This window comes from Sebastes fasciatus, chromosome 18, assembly GCF_043250625.1.
Source record: "Sebastes fasciatus isolate fSebFas1 chromosome 18, fSebFas1.pri, whole genome shotgun sequence".
NCBI lineage: Eukaryota > Metazoa > Chordata > Actinopteri > Perciformes > Sebastidae > Sebastes > Sebastes fasciatus.
The window spans coordinates 22,795,085-22,810,862 of record NC_133812.1 but is presented as its reverse complement, the minus strand read 5'-3'; the positions used below and the strand labels follow the sequence as shown (position 1 = coordinate 22,810,862).

Sequence of the window (15,778 nt, the reverse complement as noted above, 5' to 3'; positions counted from 1 at the left end):
TGCATTTGGGCTGCAGCTGCCGCAGGGCGTGCCAAAAAAACCTGCAAAACCCGGAGAATTAGAAACAGAATTAACTTTTGGAGAAACGCAACCAAACGTCACGCTGCGGTGGCCAATTACGTAACCGGCGATCCAGAGCTGTACAACTCAACCATGAGGGAGCAAAAGACGTTAAACTTCGTGAAGTCAGTGGGCCATAAAGTGACTCTCCCAATCGCTGCAACGCCTGATCTGGTGTGAATGCAGCATTAGCGTTATCTTAGGCAGAGATCTGACGCCATGCTTGCAATCACTGATTAGCATCAGTTGCTCATTCATCAACTGACTAATAACATCCAATCATATTTACACAAGTAAACACAGTGGCCTTTATAATCTCCTTCCAATTTTGGTGTAAACATGGCTAAATATTGGAACATAATAAGCGCACAATGGTTTGAGAGGAAACTGGGTCACTGGGTTGGAATCCAATGTAGTTGTTCTCAATCCAAGCTGAATAAATCTGCCATTTTTATGTATTAGGATCAAGCTGCAGACTTTTTTAGAGCCACCTTTGGACCCCAGAGGCAGTTAGTGTTTGGTGCTGAAAACACAGGTTTCTGATGAATTTCTCCAATATTACAATAAAATTGTTTTTAAACTTGCAATACTGTACTCAATGTAAGGGATACAAAATGCTAATGAGCAGATGTATACAGTGTGACTTTTGTTGTCTGTAACTCCCACTGTGCAACCTTCACTTCTGTCCTCTTAGTGTGTTTTTATGTACGTGGAAAAATTGTGTGAATTCACTAGTTTACTGTTCATTTTGAGTTTTATTTCTCCGTGTCCATTTCTCAAGCCAATAGAAGATGTTGCAAAATAATTTCTGAAACCTGCTGTGGATCAATATCTGTGGCTAACCAAGTAATCAGCTCAACATGAAGAGAAAACAAGAACAAGAGGAAACGTGCCTGGGAAGAGAATAAAACCAGGAGCAGTTGCACACAATGTTTAATAAAGATCTGAAATGATAAAAACATAATTTGTCATAAATAAAGTATATTTTTTTAACAGACTGAAACCGCATCATTCCTCATGGACTCAGCACTTCTACACCAGACTGTTTCAGTGCAAATATTTGACCTAAAACTGCATATTTGTAATGAATTAAAAGGGAGGACCAGTTTATTTTTATTCACTGTCCTTGAGAAGCAAATAACAGTCTGCGTGTTGCATTATGGGGGTGAGATTTGAGAATTTAAATGTTCCACAAATGAACGTATTGTTTAATTTGGCTTGAACCAAATAAAGAAAACACATGACATAATCTCCAAAAACAATGTCTGTAAAGTTTTGATAGAGAAAAGTACACTTGGCCTGTAAACGCCACGATGAGGTGAATGTTTATGTCAGTCTGTGGTGGAACAACTGAGGTCAGATCTGAGTCACTAAACACTGAAGCTGACATAATGATGGAGGGAGGAGAGAGGGAGAAGAAAAAAACAGGAGGAGAGGAATAAAGGATGTAAAGATAGAAGATGTCCAAACAGAATATTCTTTGGAAGAAAATTCAGAAAACTCAATCATTGCTCTGCAGTTGCTAAAACACATCATGGTAGTTCACGAGGACAAGAGGAAATTCTTCCAGTGTTACACTGACTGATATCTCTGTTGGCTGATAAGCCAGTATTTGCCTTTTATCAGAAACATGAAAACTTGGCAACATGTGGAGTGGAGCAAGTAATCTAATTATATCTCACTGTTTCATCTCTTTGTTTTGTTTTTTGGCAAACATCTTTACTGTTTTGGTTCACTGTCTCTGCTCCCATTAACCTTGTTTACAGCAGCGGGCAGCTGTTTCAGTCGAAAAAGTTCTGATAAACCAACAGTACACCAGTGTTGGGAGGAGTAACGCATTACAGTTTGATATTAATTTCAGCAGTAATGACGTAATATAACCTGTTGCTAATAGGATTTCGGTAATATTAATACCTTTACTATGTCAAGTAACGCATTAAATGGTAAATGGACTTGCATTTATATAGTCTTCAGACCACTCAAAGCGCTTTGCATGCCAACATTCACACATTCATCCACTGATGGCTGAGGCTAACATGCAAGGTGCCAACCTGCCCATCAGGTTCTAATCTAATGCTCATTCACAAACAGCCTTCGGGAGCAATTTGGGGTTCAGTAACTTGCCCAAGTACACTTTGACATGTGAACTGGAGAAGCCTGGGATTGAACCGCCGATCTTTCGATTAGTGGACGACCCGTTCTGTAGACAGTGGACAGTGATATTGTAAAGTAATGCATTACTTTCAAATGAAAGTACCTAGTAATGACAGTAACAGTAACTTGCTGTACACTACCTGCTCAACAACAAACAGCAGACTGACAAAGTTAGTGACTAACTGGTGAACATAGTGGAGCAACTGGTGGCTAAAGAGCCAGATATTGTTCTCACACACAGAGCAAATGAATGCTAATGTCCATATCTCCTGGATGTGTGAATAGGAAACTGTTTGCTAACATGTTCATCAACTTTATAAGGTGAAACTATGACGTGTTTACGACCTGTACTGCTGTCCCCAACCTGCCAAAAAAAGCTTTAAAATTTTGGAACAGACAAAATAATCCACTGTTTCTTTAAAAGATATCACTAAAAATGTAAACTCACAACTTCAATTTAAAGGCAGTAGTAGTAGAAAGAGAGGTACAAGCAGTGAGAGTATGTAGTAACACAACATACCGTAGCATCATTATTCTGTGTTCCAGTGGAGAGTTTGTCCCATATGGTCTAAATCTCGTTTCAGAGACTTTCCCACCCTGATTAAAATACATCTCAGGGGGAAAACCGAATTCCTCACATTTTTTTTGGACTTCTGTGGCGTAAAAATGGCCAGATTCAAATGTTTGAATGTCAGCACATTATTTGCTATTGGAAGCTGAAATTCCAAAATCTCCCCATCAGTATCCACCCTCAAATATCTGCCTGCTCCTCGCTTTTTCTGCTCCTTCACCTCCCTCCCTCTCTCTTTTTCTCTCTCCTCATGTTTTCCCTGCTCTCTGTGGAAAAACCGCTCATGTCTGTCTCGTTAGTGAGGAAGTCGACCTGTCCAACACTCACAGAGCAGAACGGAGCTGATCTGACAGCAGCACCACACGGCCCCTTACCAGGTCACACCTACTGTATACAGTCAGGCAGTGGCAAAACACTGGGAAACTACTGAAAACTGTAATCTTTCTTTGTCCAATTTACACTTGCTCTTACTAATGGGGTCAGAAATTTGGTGCAGCAAAGCATTTACTCACAGATTAAACAAATATGGAGCATCTGCATGAACCTTTCATGACGTGTTTAACAGATAACGCACTGTTGCCAACTCTTTTCCAGCAGCACTAGCTCCAAAAGTCCCTCAATCTAGAGAGAAAGTTGCCAAGTCGGCAACACTTGACATATTGACTACATCTTCTTCTGTGCTGCAATTCCTTTACAACTATTATGTGCACATTATGTTCATTGTTTTCCTCTGTTCTTATTGTTGTTTGCTCTGTATTCATTTGTATTTTGTGCCTGTTCAGCACTTTGGTTAACTGCGGTTGTTTTTAAATGTGCTACAAATAAAGTTTGACTTGACTAACACTGTCCCTTCAGGCGCTTCTCCAAAGCCACTCCCCCAAAAATATTATTATTATGGACATTTACATGTCATGATGAACAGAAACAACAAAAATGTGTATTGTTAGTACTCATAGCTGTCAAACTAGCAGCTTGTGGAAGACTCTGTGATTGCCTTTTGACAGTATGCAAGAGTATGACGCGTTGTGCTCTGTCTCTTTGGTTTAGGTTTGGTTACTAGGTTTAGGTAAAAATTATAGTTTGGGTTAAAATAGACTTTGTTAATGTTAGGGGACCTTGAATATGTATTATTTGGGACCAAATTCTGCAGCATAAAGAAGCTTAAAAATAATTGAATAGACAACAAAACAGATTCTAACAATTGACCAGTAAAATGCATCTATGTAAACATTAAAGCTTTGTCAGTGACAAATTGAAGAATACGTTTTATGGAAAACCTACAATACAACTGAATTTATAATGTGGAATTTATGGAATATTTGCAGTTCAGTGTTCTGCAGAAAAGACCAAACCAGACCTGTTTTTGGCTGTTTATCCAGACAGTGAGGCAGACTGAGGATGGAAAAGTTGAAGTACACACTGCAGCAAGTGTGCTGTGACAAGAAGTAAATATACTGTAAGGATATGTGTTTGAAGGAGAGGCTTGAAAAATAGGTTAAACAAAATCCAACAAAACTAAACATTTCCAAGACTTTTTTTTTCCAAAGGATGTAGTACTGAATAGTGGATAATTATATAAAAGTACAGCAATGTCAGGAAAAAAATACATATACTGCCACCAAGAATACGTTTTGTGACTAGTAGCTATATCACAAAGTTATTAAGTGTTATTTTGACACCTGGTCCCTTAGTTTTATAATTAACCTTAAAAGCAGCTGCACTGGTCGAGGTTACTGGACTGAAGATAATACTGCTGCTAGCCACAGAAATCCTACAATACTATTAAATGTTGCACTCCATGACCATAAGTATGAATGTAGACACCCTAACATTACACCCATAGGTGATCGTTCTTCTTCCCAAAACTGTTGGCAAATATAAGATCTGCACTGGACTGATTGCTCCCAGCTATTTTAATTTAAAAGAACAAATCTAACAAGAGATCTTTGTCGGGTATTATCAAATCACCATCTCAAAGCAGAACAAGCCACAAACACATTCATCCCTCAGGTGTTTGTGATCTGCATGATTGGATTGAGCCAAGAGTTGAACAGCTAGCCTTATATGGCAATTTCAGGGGGCGCACACCTCCTCATGAACAGGTGGCATTCATCATGCCGAAACTCCCAATTTATTACAAGTTTGTGCCGTTAAGAAAAAAGTATAGAGAATACGAAATATGAATCCCCACAAAATCCACTCAAAAATGGCTTTCAAAGCAAGATTATCTTCTTAACCATTCAGGTGGGAGCTTGCTGTGGTTCCAGTCAGCATACTGTACTGGATGTTGCTGGTTCAGGTGGTGTACAGTGGACCAGCCACCACACCTATGAAAATATCAAGGCAAGCAACAAGTTAAAACAGCACACACAGGATATGAGACGGACATGTTACAGGTTAGTTTACAAAGCTTTTCTAAACATTTCTGATTGTTTCTAATCAGTTCCATAAGGGACACGTGTACAGGTGACGGTGGGTATCAATTACAGAATTACCAACAGGATTGTTGAGCGAGTGAAAGCTGGACTAGAGTGTACAAAAAATAAAAATGAAAATATCAGGATGTTGTTCTTCACCCACATGGAGTCACTCAGACCTCCTCTCTCCATCCTTTCACCATCAGGGACCTTTGGTGTTTGTGAACGCAGCGCCAGGCCTGAGTCAGCTAACCCTTGTGGTTCTCCTGTGGTGGTTTCTCTCAGGGGGTTTTTGGACTTTCCAAACCCCTTCCTCACCCTGTCCCTCCCTTCATTCCCCCTCTGGACTTTACTTTCGCCAGGGGATCATGTGAAATGTTCTCCTTGGTGAGAAAAATGCCCTGAATGTCCTGTAACCTCACCACATCGCTCCATAAAGCGATTTGAATTGCAAATCACATAAAAATGGATTATTAAACAAGTCATGCTGTTTCATGTTCCTGTCTTTCATTAATTCATTTAAGTTATTTTGACCATAAAATTCCCCTCAAGAACCTCAGCGAGTCCCAGCTTTAAGTGAAACCAGGAGTCACGAGATGGGCCCCGCTCCAGATCAGAGTGGAGGTCTTGACCACAACTCATAAAGCCAAATGAGTCCCTCTCCAAACCTCTGTTGACATCCAAGCCATTTAGGTGCCCTCTGACTGGAATGTGTGGTCTCCACGCAAAACTATAAACGCCTGGTATGTGTTGCTACGGACTGCGAAGCTGAAGTTATAGACGAGCCATTACAAGAACATTTTTCTTTTATTGTGGTTCGGCAGTGAAACGGGAGACTTTCAGAGTCACGATCCCATAAACGCATCATGTTTTCTCAGGACTAAAACCAATTTGGACAGCAGCCAGGCTGAGACACGGAGACTAGCCTGGTTAAGTTTACAGGGCTTCGAGGCCAAAAGGGCGTGTACAATATTCTCTAATGCTTTATTCGCAGTCTTCTCAGTATTTTTTTTTTTTTACTTGCCCTCGAATTTCAGAGGCTCACCCTCTTATGGGAATAAAGATAAGAATAAGAAAAGCTTTCTTGGTTAAAACTATGAGGACACCCGAATTAAGAATGTGGACACGGGTGCACCAGTTGTTCAGTCAAATTTAGGGGCCATGCCATTGTTCCGATGGCCCATTACTCCAATAGTCCGAAAAATATCCCATTGGACCGAAAGCCAATTATCCGACGGCCAATTATCCCGAAAACCATCTCCCATTGCTCCGAAGGCCCATTGCTCCAAAAATACAAACTCTCCAAGCAACGAACAGAAGCACATGGCTAATTACTATGCTAAACGGCGTCATCGGACCTTCCCGGTAACAATACTGTCAATAAAAACGTACACCCGCTAACTGCCAGATGTAACTGTTGGCTAATGGAACCAACCAACAAAACGTTAGATAGAATGCTAATATATTACCCGTTCAGATTGACGAGGTAATGGGTCAAAATGCTGTTTAATAATGATTTTATTTGTGATTTCACAAAAAGTACTAGTACAACTTTATCCCTCTATTGACCAAATAGCATTGGTTAAGTTAGCATACCCAGGTATTCACCACTCTAAACTGCATGAATACATCTAACACTAAAACATTTCTCTATGTATGCATGAATAAAACACAGTCATACCTATATTTTCTAAGAATGGTCAGCTCAAAATCTATCTGTTGTGTAACAGATTGTGATGCTACTATTACGTCGTTGATTGTTTTTGAGTTTTCATGGTGCAACCTGAATCACTACTTTGAAACTAGCTAGTAGTTACGAAGAACTTTGGAAGGACTTAACACACAGTTAGGCATGGATTTACAAATAACTACCAACCCAATAATGGGTTTGTGCGTCGGTGCATTGTTATGTTGAAACAGGAAAACTGTTGACACAAAGTTAGAAGCAGAAAATTGTCTGAAAAATCACTGTATGCTGTAGAATCGACACTTCCTTTAATTGGAATTAAGGGATACCACACCAAAAGTGTGTGGACAGGAGTTTCCACATACCTTTGGCCTTATCAGTATAAAAGTTACAAAAACAGTATCACCAATACATCTGAATAAAAATGAAGAAAACCTAGTAAAAAATAAACAGCTGCTATTACTAACCAAGCTTGAATGTCCCTCTGGATCGATAAAGTTACTATCTATCTATCTAATAACACCGCTACCTTTTTAATTAAGTATCCAGTTGCTGCACATTCAACATTTTTATATATGTATGCTGCTTGAGTTGGTGGAAAACCAGGAAAAAGTCCAGCAAAACCTTTTCAGACAATTAATCCAAGTGAGCAAAAGTAAATGAAAAAGTGCACACTGCATACAAAAAGAACAGGTTCTCCTTTCAATCCAATTTCAAAATGCTTTGACTGTAAATTGAAAACGCTGCCACAGCAAAAGTGGAATTCAAAACAAGAAAATCTGCACCTCCCTTTCTCTTCTCCCCTTCACTCACTCTTTCCTTCTCCTTTGCCAACCATACACCTGCCTCACCTCCTCTGACTCCCCCCCTCCTCCTCTTCTCCAGCCCTGTTAGGAATGTATGAGGCAGCATGTTTAGTTCTGGTCGGCAGGGCTGGAAACATTAACAGACCTCCTGTACTGTTTGGCCGAGGAGAGGACTGTATATGTTCTTGGGAGTTAATTTACTGTATCGACTCAAGGCAGCATCTTCCCTCACATTCCCATTCCCTATTGCAATGTAGAGCTATTTTGTTCTAGTATAATAAGTATTATATTGGGTTTAGTGAATGGTCAGTTAAAATAGCACTAAAAAGAGGAAGCAATACAGTTAGTTTTCAGTTAACAACAATAATAATCATAATCATATGCCAAATTACAGTTGGTAATGAATATGTCAACACTTCTTAACATCTTTTCAAGCTGCAACCCCAACATGTGGGATTTATTCCTGATTCCCCCTCTTTCCCCTCTTTCTAACTGTATCCTCCCATCTGTCAGCCTTTCACTTCTCATACTATACGTCTGGGAACCATGTACTGTACGAGCCCCGGCCCTCTTCAAAGCCGGTGGCAGCTCTCCTTTCATGCCATGTTGTGAAAAAGCTCAATTTCAAAAGTTATGTTTTCACTCGCTCTCCTTTAAAGGGGGATATTAACTCAATCTGCGGCAGATTGGCAGGCAGGGCTAGGGAACATTTTATGTTTTATGAAATGGGGCTGTGGTGTGCACGCACATGCAGGGAGGATTTAAAGCTGACTGATCAAAGTCTCACATCCAAGAACAACAAACCGGCACTTTCTCAGGATCCACGCTGCCAAGATTCACAGCAGATGAGAAGCATATGTGGTCGCTGGTGCCCCGTGCAGGTGCCTGCCGGCATGCCACAATGACACATACTGTTCCTGTCTACACTTTGAAGTATTTTTCACACTGGAAAGTGCACCCAGGTATTAGTAAGAAATGTTGTTTTGCACGACTATAAAGTAGGACGATGGGATTTGTAGGTGCTCAGAATTACATAATAATAAGAAACCAGAGAAATTACTCTACCTTTCATGATTCCTCTCTTAAGAATCCTTAACAAACAACTTGTGGTTTAGTCTGCTGATGCTCAACTTGATGGTGGTGATAGTGCAGTCCTCTTCAGTGTCCAGGAACAACAAAGGTAGTCAACAATGTACCTTTGAGGCGCCAGCAAACTCATTCGTGAAACATTTTCCAGTTTTCCAAAGAAAGAATAAAAAGCCCAAAGGCCCAAAATGTCTTACTTCCACATATTTGAAAACTGGTGAACAAAAAGTAAACACTTCAGGATTCAGTCACATTGAATGTTATTCCAAAAAAAATGCATCTGTGCAACCTAAAAAACTGCCTGATTTCTCGATTACTTCAAATATTCTTGCAAGTCTATTAGTGCTGAAGGGAAATGGTCAAAGCTCCTCTTAAGTTTTGAACATGTGTGTTTGCCTGCAGCTTTCTGGCATCATCCCTCTCCCATCCAGAGCCCGAGGAAAACTAAACCTCCTCAGACAGAAACCATGTGCAACTTAAAAGAGGGAGGGAGGAAATGGAGAGAGAGGGGATGAAGAAAAAGAAGAAGGGTGGTAAGAAAGAGAGAGAGAGATGGGAGGGGAACAAAGAAACTGGAAAATGAGGGAGGGACTGGAAAAGGGACAGGGTGAAAAAAAAGAAAAGGGTGGGAGGGTCCATGTGTTTTGTTGAAAGTCAGTTTTGTGGCCGAGGCTAATTGCTAACAAATGTTTGAACATTGTGGTGCGAGCACCTTGAATATCTGTGGCCTTGGCCCTGCGAGACAGGAAAATAGTTTCTGTGAACACACACCTACACACACTCACTCGCACACATGTCAAAGCTATAATCCCTATCTGGCACCAGCTCGCAGTCTTCTCAGCTTGATCCCGCTAACCTCGACTACCAGTGTGTAAGACTAAGCAGCAGGTGTAATATTCTCAGCAACGCACACATCCGGCCTTCCAGCCGACGAGGCAGCTCCAGTTGCTGTCTGGCATCGTGGACTTTCAGCTCTTTAATTTCCTCTCCTGCACTCACTGTAAAATAAGAAGATGGGTGTGTATTATGGTGGGTTATTATATTCATACTCATCCACAAAACTCAGCTGCTGTGTATTTTCAGAGACTGAAGCAGAGGTGGAAGAAGTACTCCGATCATTTATTGAATTAAATGTAGCAATAATACTGTGTAGAAATACTCTGTTACAAGTAAAAGTCCTGCATTCAGATTTTTTACAAAGTATTAGCATCAAAATGTACTTAAAGCTACTATGAGGAACTTTCATTTTGTGTTGATTTTGGCGGCCCCTGTGGACAAAAGCGGTAGTGATTACGAGCACCAGTGTCCCTTTAGAAAACCTCTCATCTGGTTCTCCCGTGTCTTCCTTCCCTCCAGCACGGCCGACAATACGGCACGGTGTTGGTGTTGGCTCCGAACGGGGACAGGCGGAGCAGTCAGGCGAAGCTCCTGGCTGGAGGAGGAGCAGCTACTGCCGGACGTGGAGCTCTCCACCTCCTGCCGGAGATCAGACTGCAGGGTCGAAGGCGGCAGCGAAGCCAGATCTGGTTCTGTCCCCGCTGGAGGCCCTGCTGGAGTCTGAGCTGAAGGAGTTTCTGGTGAACCTGCATGATTTTGTCAGATTTTGCCGGAATCGGACACAGTGCCACCGATGACAAGCATTAACAATAACTATATAGAAATTGCCAATCTTCTCGCTGATGGTCTTGTTTACTTATGTCGGTCATGTAAAGTAGAGATAACAGTGATAAATTGAGACTGTTACCAGTTGAAAGTTCCTCACAGTAACTTTAAAGTACCAAAAGTAAAAGTACTCATTATGCAGAACGGCACATTTCAGAATAATACATATTATATTATCGGATTGTAATCATCAATGGATTCACGTATGTATTACTTTAATGTTGCAGCTGGTAAAGGTGGAGCTAATTTTAACTACTTTATACAGTATACTGGCACTTCCCGCCCTACTGGGTCTTTATCATCATGACAAAGAACAGGGTACAGTCAACAAATGGTCAAACAATAAAGAAAAACTATTAGATAAATACTTTGCCCCAAAAGGACATTCCTCGCAATCATGACATTTCAGCGCTGCAAAATTGCTCTGCATTACATCTGAGTGAATAATTCCCTTTTGATGATTACTTCTACATCCCTGAATAGCTTTGAAGCCAAATCCTTCTCCCTCTTTTCCTTTACAAGTTATTTTGGCTATTTTGGCTGCAGTTTGTAAAAACGAGGATCCCATGAGGTAATTTAATGGCCAGCATCAGTCAGCTGGACTCCGATCACAAAGCCACCGACCTTTGATCAGAACGTGAAGTTTCTTAATCAGCTCGGTTCAAGCACATTCCAACACACTCATACTCAGGCATCCACGCAGAGACACGATTTCCCCTAAATTGATACCAGAATCGTCCAAATGTTTGAAGTTCATCTGCGGCCTGTCAGACGCGGGTCGTTCAGTACCACCAGCGGGACCAATTAAGCCTGGTGATAATTATGTTTTGTGTTAGAAGCCAGCAGAGCGGCTCATTCAGAGCTCTCTGCGTGTGTGTGTTGAAATATTGAAATCCATGCCGCTGGCTGAGGATTGGCTGCAGAGCTACATGGTTCCACTTCACTGGTTGGCCAATTTAACACTAGAGCAGCTCGGCACATGATGCCCCCACACACACACACACACACTGACAAAGTGGAGCAAAACACAAGTTTGCAAAGGGTCACGTAACAGATAATCAGTTTAGTCACACTGGATCTGCGGCTGGTAAACTGTCAACACTGAGCAACACAAACTGAACAAATCTCGAGGCCAGCAAGTTTAAGTGCACTCTTGGACGTGTGATGTTAAAATCTAAATTATGCAAGTTACTGGTAACTACGGAAACAAAGGAAGTAGTCGATGGTAGGTTACTTTTTTCTCACATCAGTGGTGGTGCTAGAGACACAGAGCTGTGGACTTGTAGAGATTTAAGACTTGGACTCAAGTGTACAGTGGGGGTTTAGCACCTTTTGTAGCTACAGACGGAGCTGTGTGAAGTTTGATAAATTAAACTTGCTGAGTGGAACTTTTGTCTCCACCACTGACTGTTGCCTGTTGGGCTTGAGTTTGCCATGTTATCAATTGAGCATATTTGTTATGCTAAATGCAGTACCTGTGAGTGTTTCTGGACAATATTTGTCATTGTTTTGTGTTGTTAATTGATTTCCAATAATAAATATATACATATATTTGCAATAAGCAAGCGTATTTGTCCACTCCCATGTTGATAAGAGTATTAATTACTTGACAAATCTCCCTTTAAGGTACTTTTTCAACACATTAAAAATGTGTTAATCGCAATTAATTATGGACAATCGTGTGATTAATCGAGGTTAAATATTTTAATCAATTGACAGCCCGACTTTAATCCTTCCTCTGAACGCCAAGTTTCTTTTTTTGTTTGGAGCATCCACTCCAGAAACTTTTCTTGGACGCATCTTAGGATTTTCCGCCATAACTTCCGGCATACTCCTAGCTGCTGCTCCGTTGCCATGGTCTTTCCCCTTTCATATGTGTAAAGTTTATTTAGTTTCAACATCTGGTGGACAAAAGTTACATTTTAAAAACATCTCAGAAACATGTCATGCGCCATGCAAGCACATAGGCAACCTCGTCACATTCATCGACCTCCTAATGTGATGAAAACGTGCAGTGAACTTATCTAGTTATACTAGTCAACGTCACTACTAACACCAACATAATAATCGCTAATACAGGAGACACAGAGGGCCTTTTGTTCCACATTCATCTTACAAACAAACATTTTTCTCTTTAGCGTGTTTATCCTGGCGAGGCTCTTGCACAATCACCATCTGAATTTGTGAGCCTAAAATAAACTGCATGTGTTGTCCAGAAGTGTTTATCAGAAACTTCCTGTAGCAACATTCTGGTATTGGTAATTGATATCAGTAACTGTACTGTCTCAAAATGAGTAAAAAACAATTCTACATTTAGCCTCTTTTAGTCATTTTAGTTTTGCATGTACAGGATAGGATGAGGAGCATTTTTCAGGAATTTTCACGCCGTGAGTGTGAGTTTAGTGTGGCCATAAATTATCACAAAGGATAAACACTGCAAGATGCTCCAAGAATCCTGTCTCCTGCACTGCTGTCTGACAGAGATTTGCAACAACATCATCTCGGGATGATGAATGTCCATCCGGAGTACGTCGTGATGCAAATAAGTCTTCAGAAATAGTGACAGCGAGGGATGGAAAAAGAAAAACAAATGACAAAGTGATTGAATACTTTTAAAATGAACATCTGGCTTGTGCTCACCACATGATCACTGTGATTTAAATACTGTCATTGCCATGCCATGTTTTGAATGGATAGAAACTTTGTTTAATAGATTAAATCAACTAAAGCTGCTGTTATGACAGCAGCCGAGCCGCTGTTAAATGAGGGGTGCTGGAATTTCACACGTGGGGGCCGTATTGGACGGAGTTTAGAGGACATTTTTTCACACTGTCTCACTGACATTTCTACGTCCAGTTTTCTCTCCATCCTCACTATCTTAACACAGATGTTCTGGTCACTATTTCTGATTTATTTAGATCCAGTGAGATGCTGTAAACAGGCTCAAAGTGACTTGCGCATGAACAACACTGAAATGTTAACAGCCAGAAAAAAGACAGCAGTCAAATATTTATATTTGGACATTATTCTTTCAAATCATTTTTAGAAGCACAGGGTAGGAAATATCCAACGCATGGTAAACAATTGAACTACTGTATGTATACAGTGATGGTATCTCTAGGGAGGAGAATTTACTGTATAAGAATGGAGCTCCTGCCACCTAGTGTCACATTTGGCTTTTGCATTGAGGGACAAGAGAGACAGATCCGTAAAAGAAATATGCTCTAACAGACTCAGAGAGTACAATTCACTTCACTTGATTTTGTTTTGTGAAATAAATCATCATTAACATTACTTAACATAGGATGGAAACCTTTGGGAAAAGATGTCCAACTACACATTTGGATGATCAGTTCAACATTTTTAGGCAAACAAGAAAGGTTATAATTAACTTTCTGGCTTCACGTTTCAGACCTGGAGGTTGCCCACTGGATTTAACCACCCACAAAACCACAAGGGTAAATAAGGTTCTCCCTGGTGGTTCAAAACAGTATATTTAAAAAAAAAAAAATCTACACAAAACAACCAAACCTTGCTGTCTATTATCTAAGGTTATGTCATCTTTTTTTTAATCTTGCAAGAACTTCACAGTTCCAGAAGTGGAGAGCTTAAATTCCTTTATCCATTAAGCTATTTGCATGTTTCACAGATACCAAAGCCTTTGTCAAAACATAAATAATAATATCACAAGTTTTGAACATCTGCAAAACTCTGCAGAGAGATGACTGATACTGACACACAACTAAGGAATCTGTGTGAGCGTATGAACGTGTGTGTGTGTGCGTGTGTGTGTGTGTGTGTGTGTGTGTGTGTGTGTGTGTGTGTGTGATTTACTGGAACATCCATCCCCTTTAGATGACACAGCCCTCACTTGTTGTTAATAAGGATTACTGTTTTGTTTGAAGGTACTTCAGCATTAATAATACTTTGTTTGACAGGTGCTTGAATTCCCAAAAGCCTCCTCACACTTACAGAAAGTTGTAATACATGTTGGTGCAGGCTGAGTTTCAATGAGAACGGTCTCAAGGTCAAGCTTCATTAACAAAACACTGACTCTGGCTTTGTGTTGTGTCTTTGTTTTTTTAAAGAAAGTTAATAGGTTATGACTCCTTTTATATTTTTTCAGTAACTCCCACACCCCTCTGTTCACACTGTTCTGCAGTTTTACTAAAAACAAGAGAGTTTTCACAGCAAAAATATTTACTTGTAAGAGCAGGAAAAGTGCAGGTGTAATTAATAACATTAAAGATGACTGCACTGCATTTAGATGTCCCAGTTCCAGGCTCCTGGTGTTACGCATGACACGTTAACATTGCTTACTGGGACACTTAGTAGAGCCTTCGTTAATGATATTAGTTACACCTGTGCTTTTACTGGTATAGCATGTCTGCTGTGAAAGAGGTCTTATTATGAATTTTGCAATTAACTTATTTTATAAGCGTATAGGTTACATATGTTTGTGTGAAACTGTTGTGAAACTGCACATATAATGTGGTTTGTGGTAATATGCAGATAAACACAGATGAAAGTGAAGTTATTAAATAATGAGTCACGGTCAGGATGAATCAACTGTTTGTTACTCTGAGTGCTGCTGCCAATAAATTACAAAATTTCTGGAAAAGTCCTCAGGCTCACAAGCATCAAGTTAGGTTTAGTTTAACACCATAACTAAAGGAAACAGCATTCAGATTTCAAAATAAAATCACAAGGTTTTTTTTACTTATGGTGGAGGAAATGGAGTAACTCTTCAGGAGTGTTACTCATAAAATTAAATTAATCATAGTGAAAATACTAGTTTAATATGAATAAATGAATGAATGAAAGACTATTTCGAACATAAAAATAAATAAAAACAGATACAAAATAATAACAAACAAAACAAGAGTAATAGTGTTCGAAAGGCGTAGGTAGAAGTAAAACTTACATTTCCCTATACCCCTTTGTCACTTCTCCTCTAATAACTCATATATCATAGAATGATAATATAATATATAAGATTTATTTACATCCCAAATTAAATATATGAACAGCATCCCAAGTTTATTTACAACCCACATATCCATCCGGAGTTAAAAAGTAGATATAAACCAACCCATCACCCAACCCATTCCACAAATCCACCCCACAGACTGAAATACACATACTCTTCTTTATTGTACGAACACAATGCTTTTTAAAATTAAATTTTCCTCTTAAATTATAACCCTCCTCCAGTGTCACAAAACATTTTTTGAATATTGCCCGGAAATTAAATATGTCTTGCTTTGAACATAATTATTGCGGTTTTAAATTTGACCAAATCCATGAATTTCAATGCATGTGACTTTAAAAACAG

The 15,778-nt window shown here is 39.8% G+C and overlaps 2 protein-coding genes across 3 annotated transcripts in view; one reads left to right on the top strand and one right to left on the bottom strand.

Moving 5' to 3' along the window:
* The window catches only part of clu (clusterin), a 169,555-nt gene that overhangs the window by 141,664 nt on the left and 12,113 nt on the right, over positions 1–15,778 (top strand). The window lies entirely within an intron of this gene.
* scara3 (scavenger receptor class A, member 3) overlaps positions 1–15,778 on the bottom strand; it is a 29,772-nt gene that overhangs the window by 13,650 nt on the left and 344 nt on the right. Inside the window, exon 2 of one of the 2 annotated variants that reach the window (XM_074615786.1) lies at positions 9,686–9,779. Coding sequence is in view for 1 of the 2 variants with exons in the window: in XM_074615785.1 (XP_074471886.1) it covers positions 8,761–8,767 (7 nt within the window). In the remaining variant the exon portion in view is untranslated. Of the gene's footprint in view, positions 1–8,760; positions 9,278–9,685; positions 9,780–15,778 lie in introns of those variants that run through there. The other variant, XM_074615785.1, reaches the window with a different exon arrangement.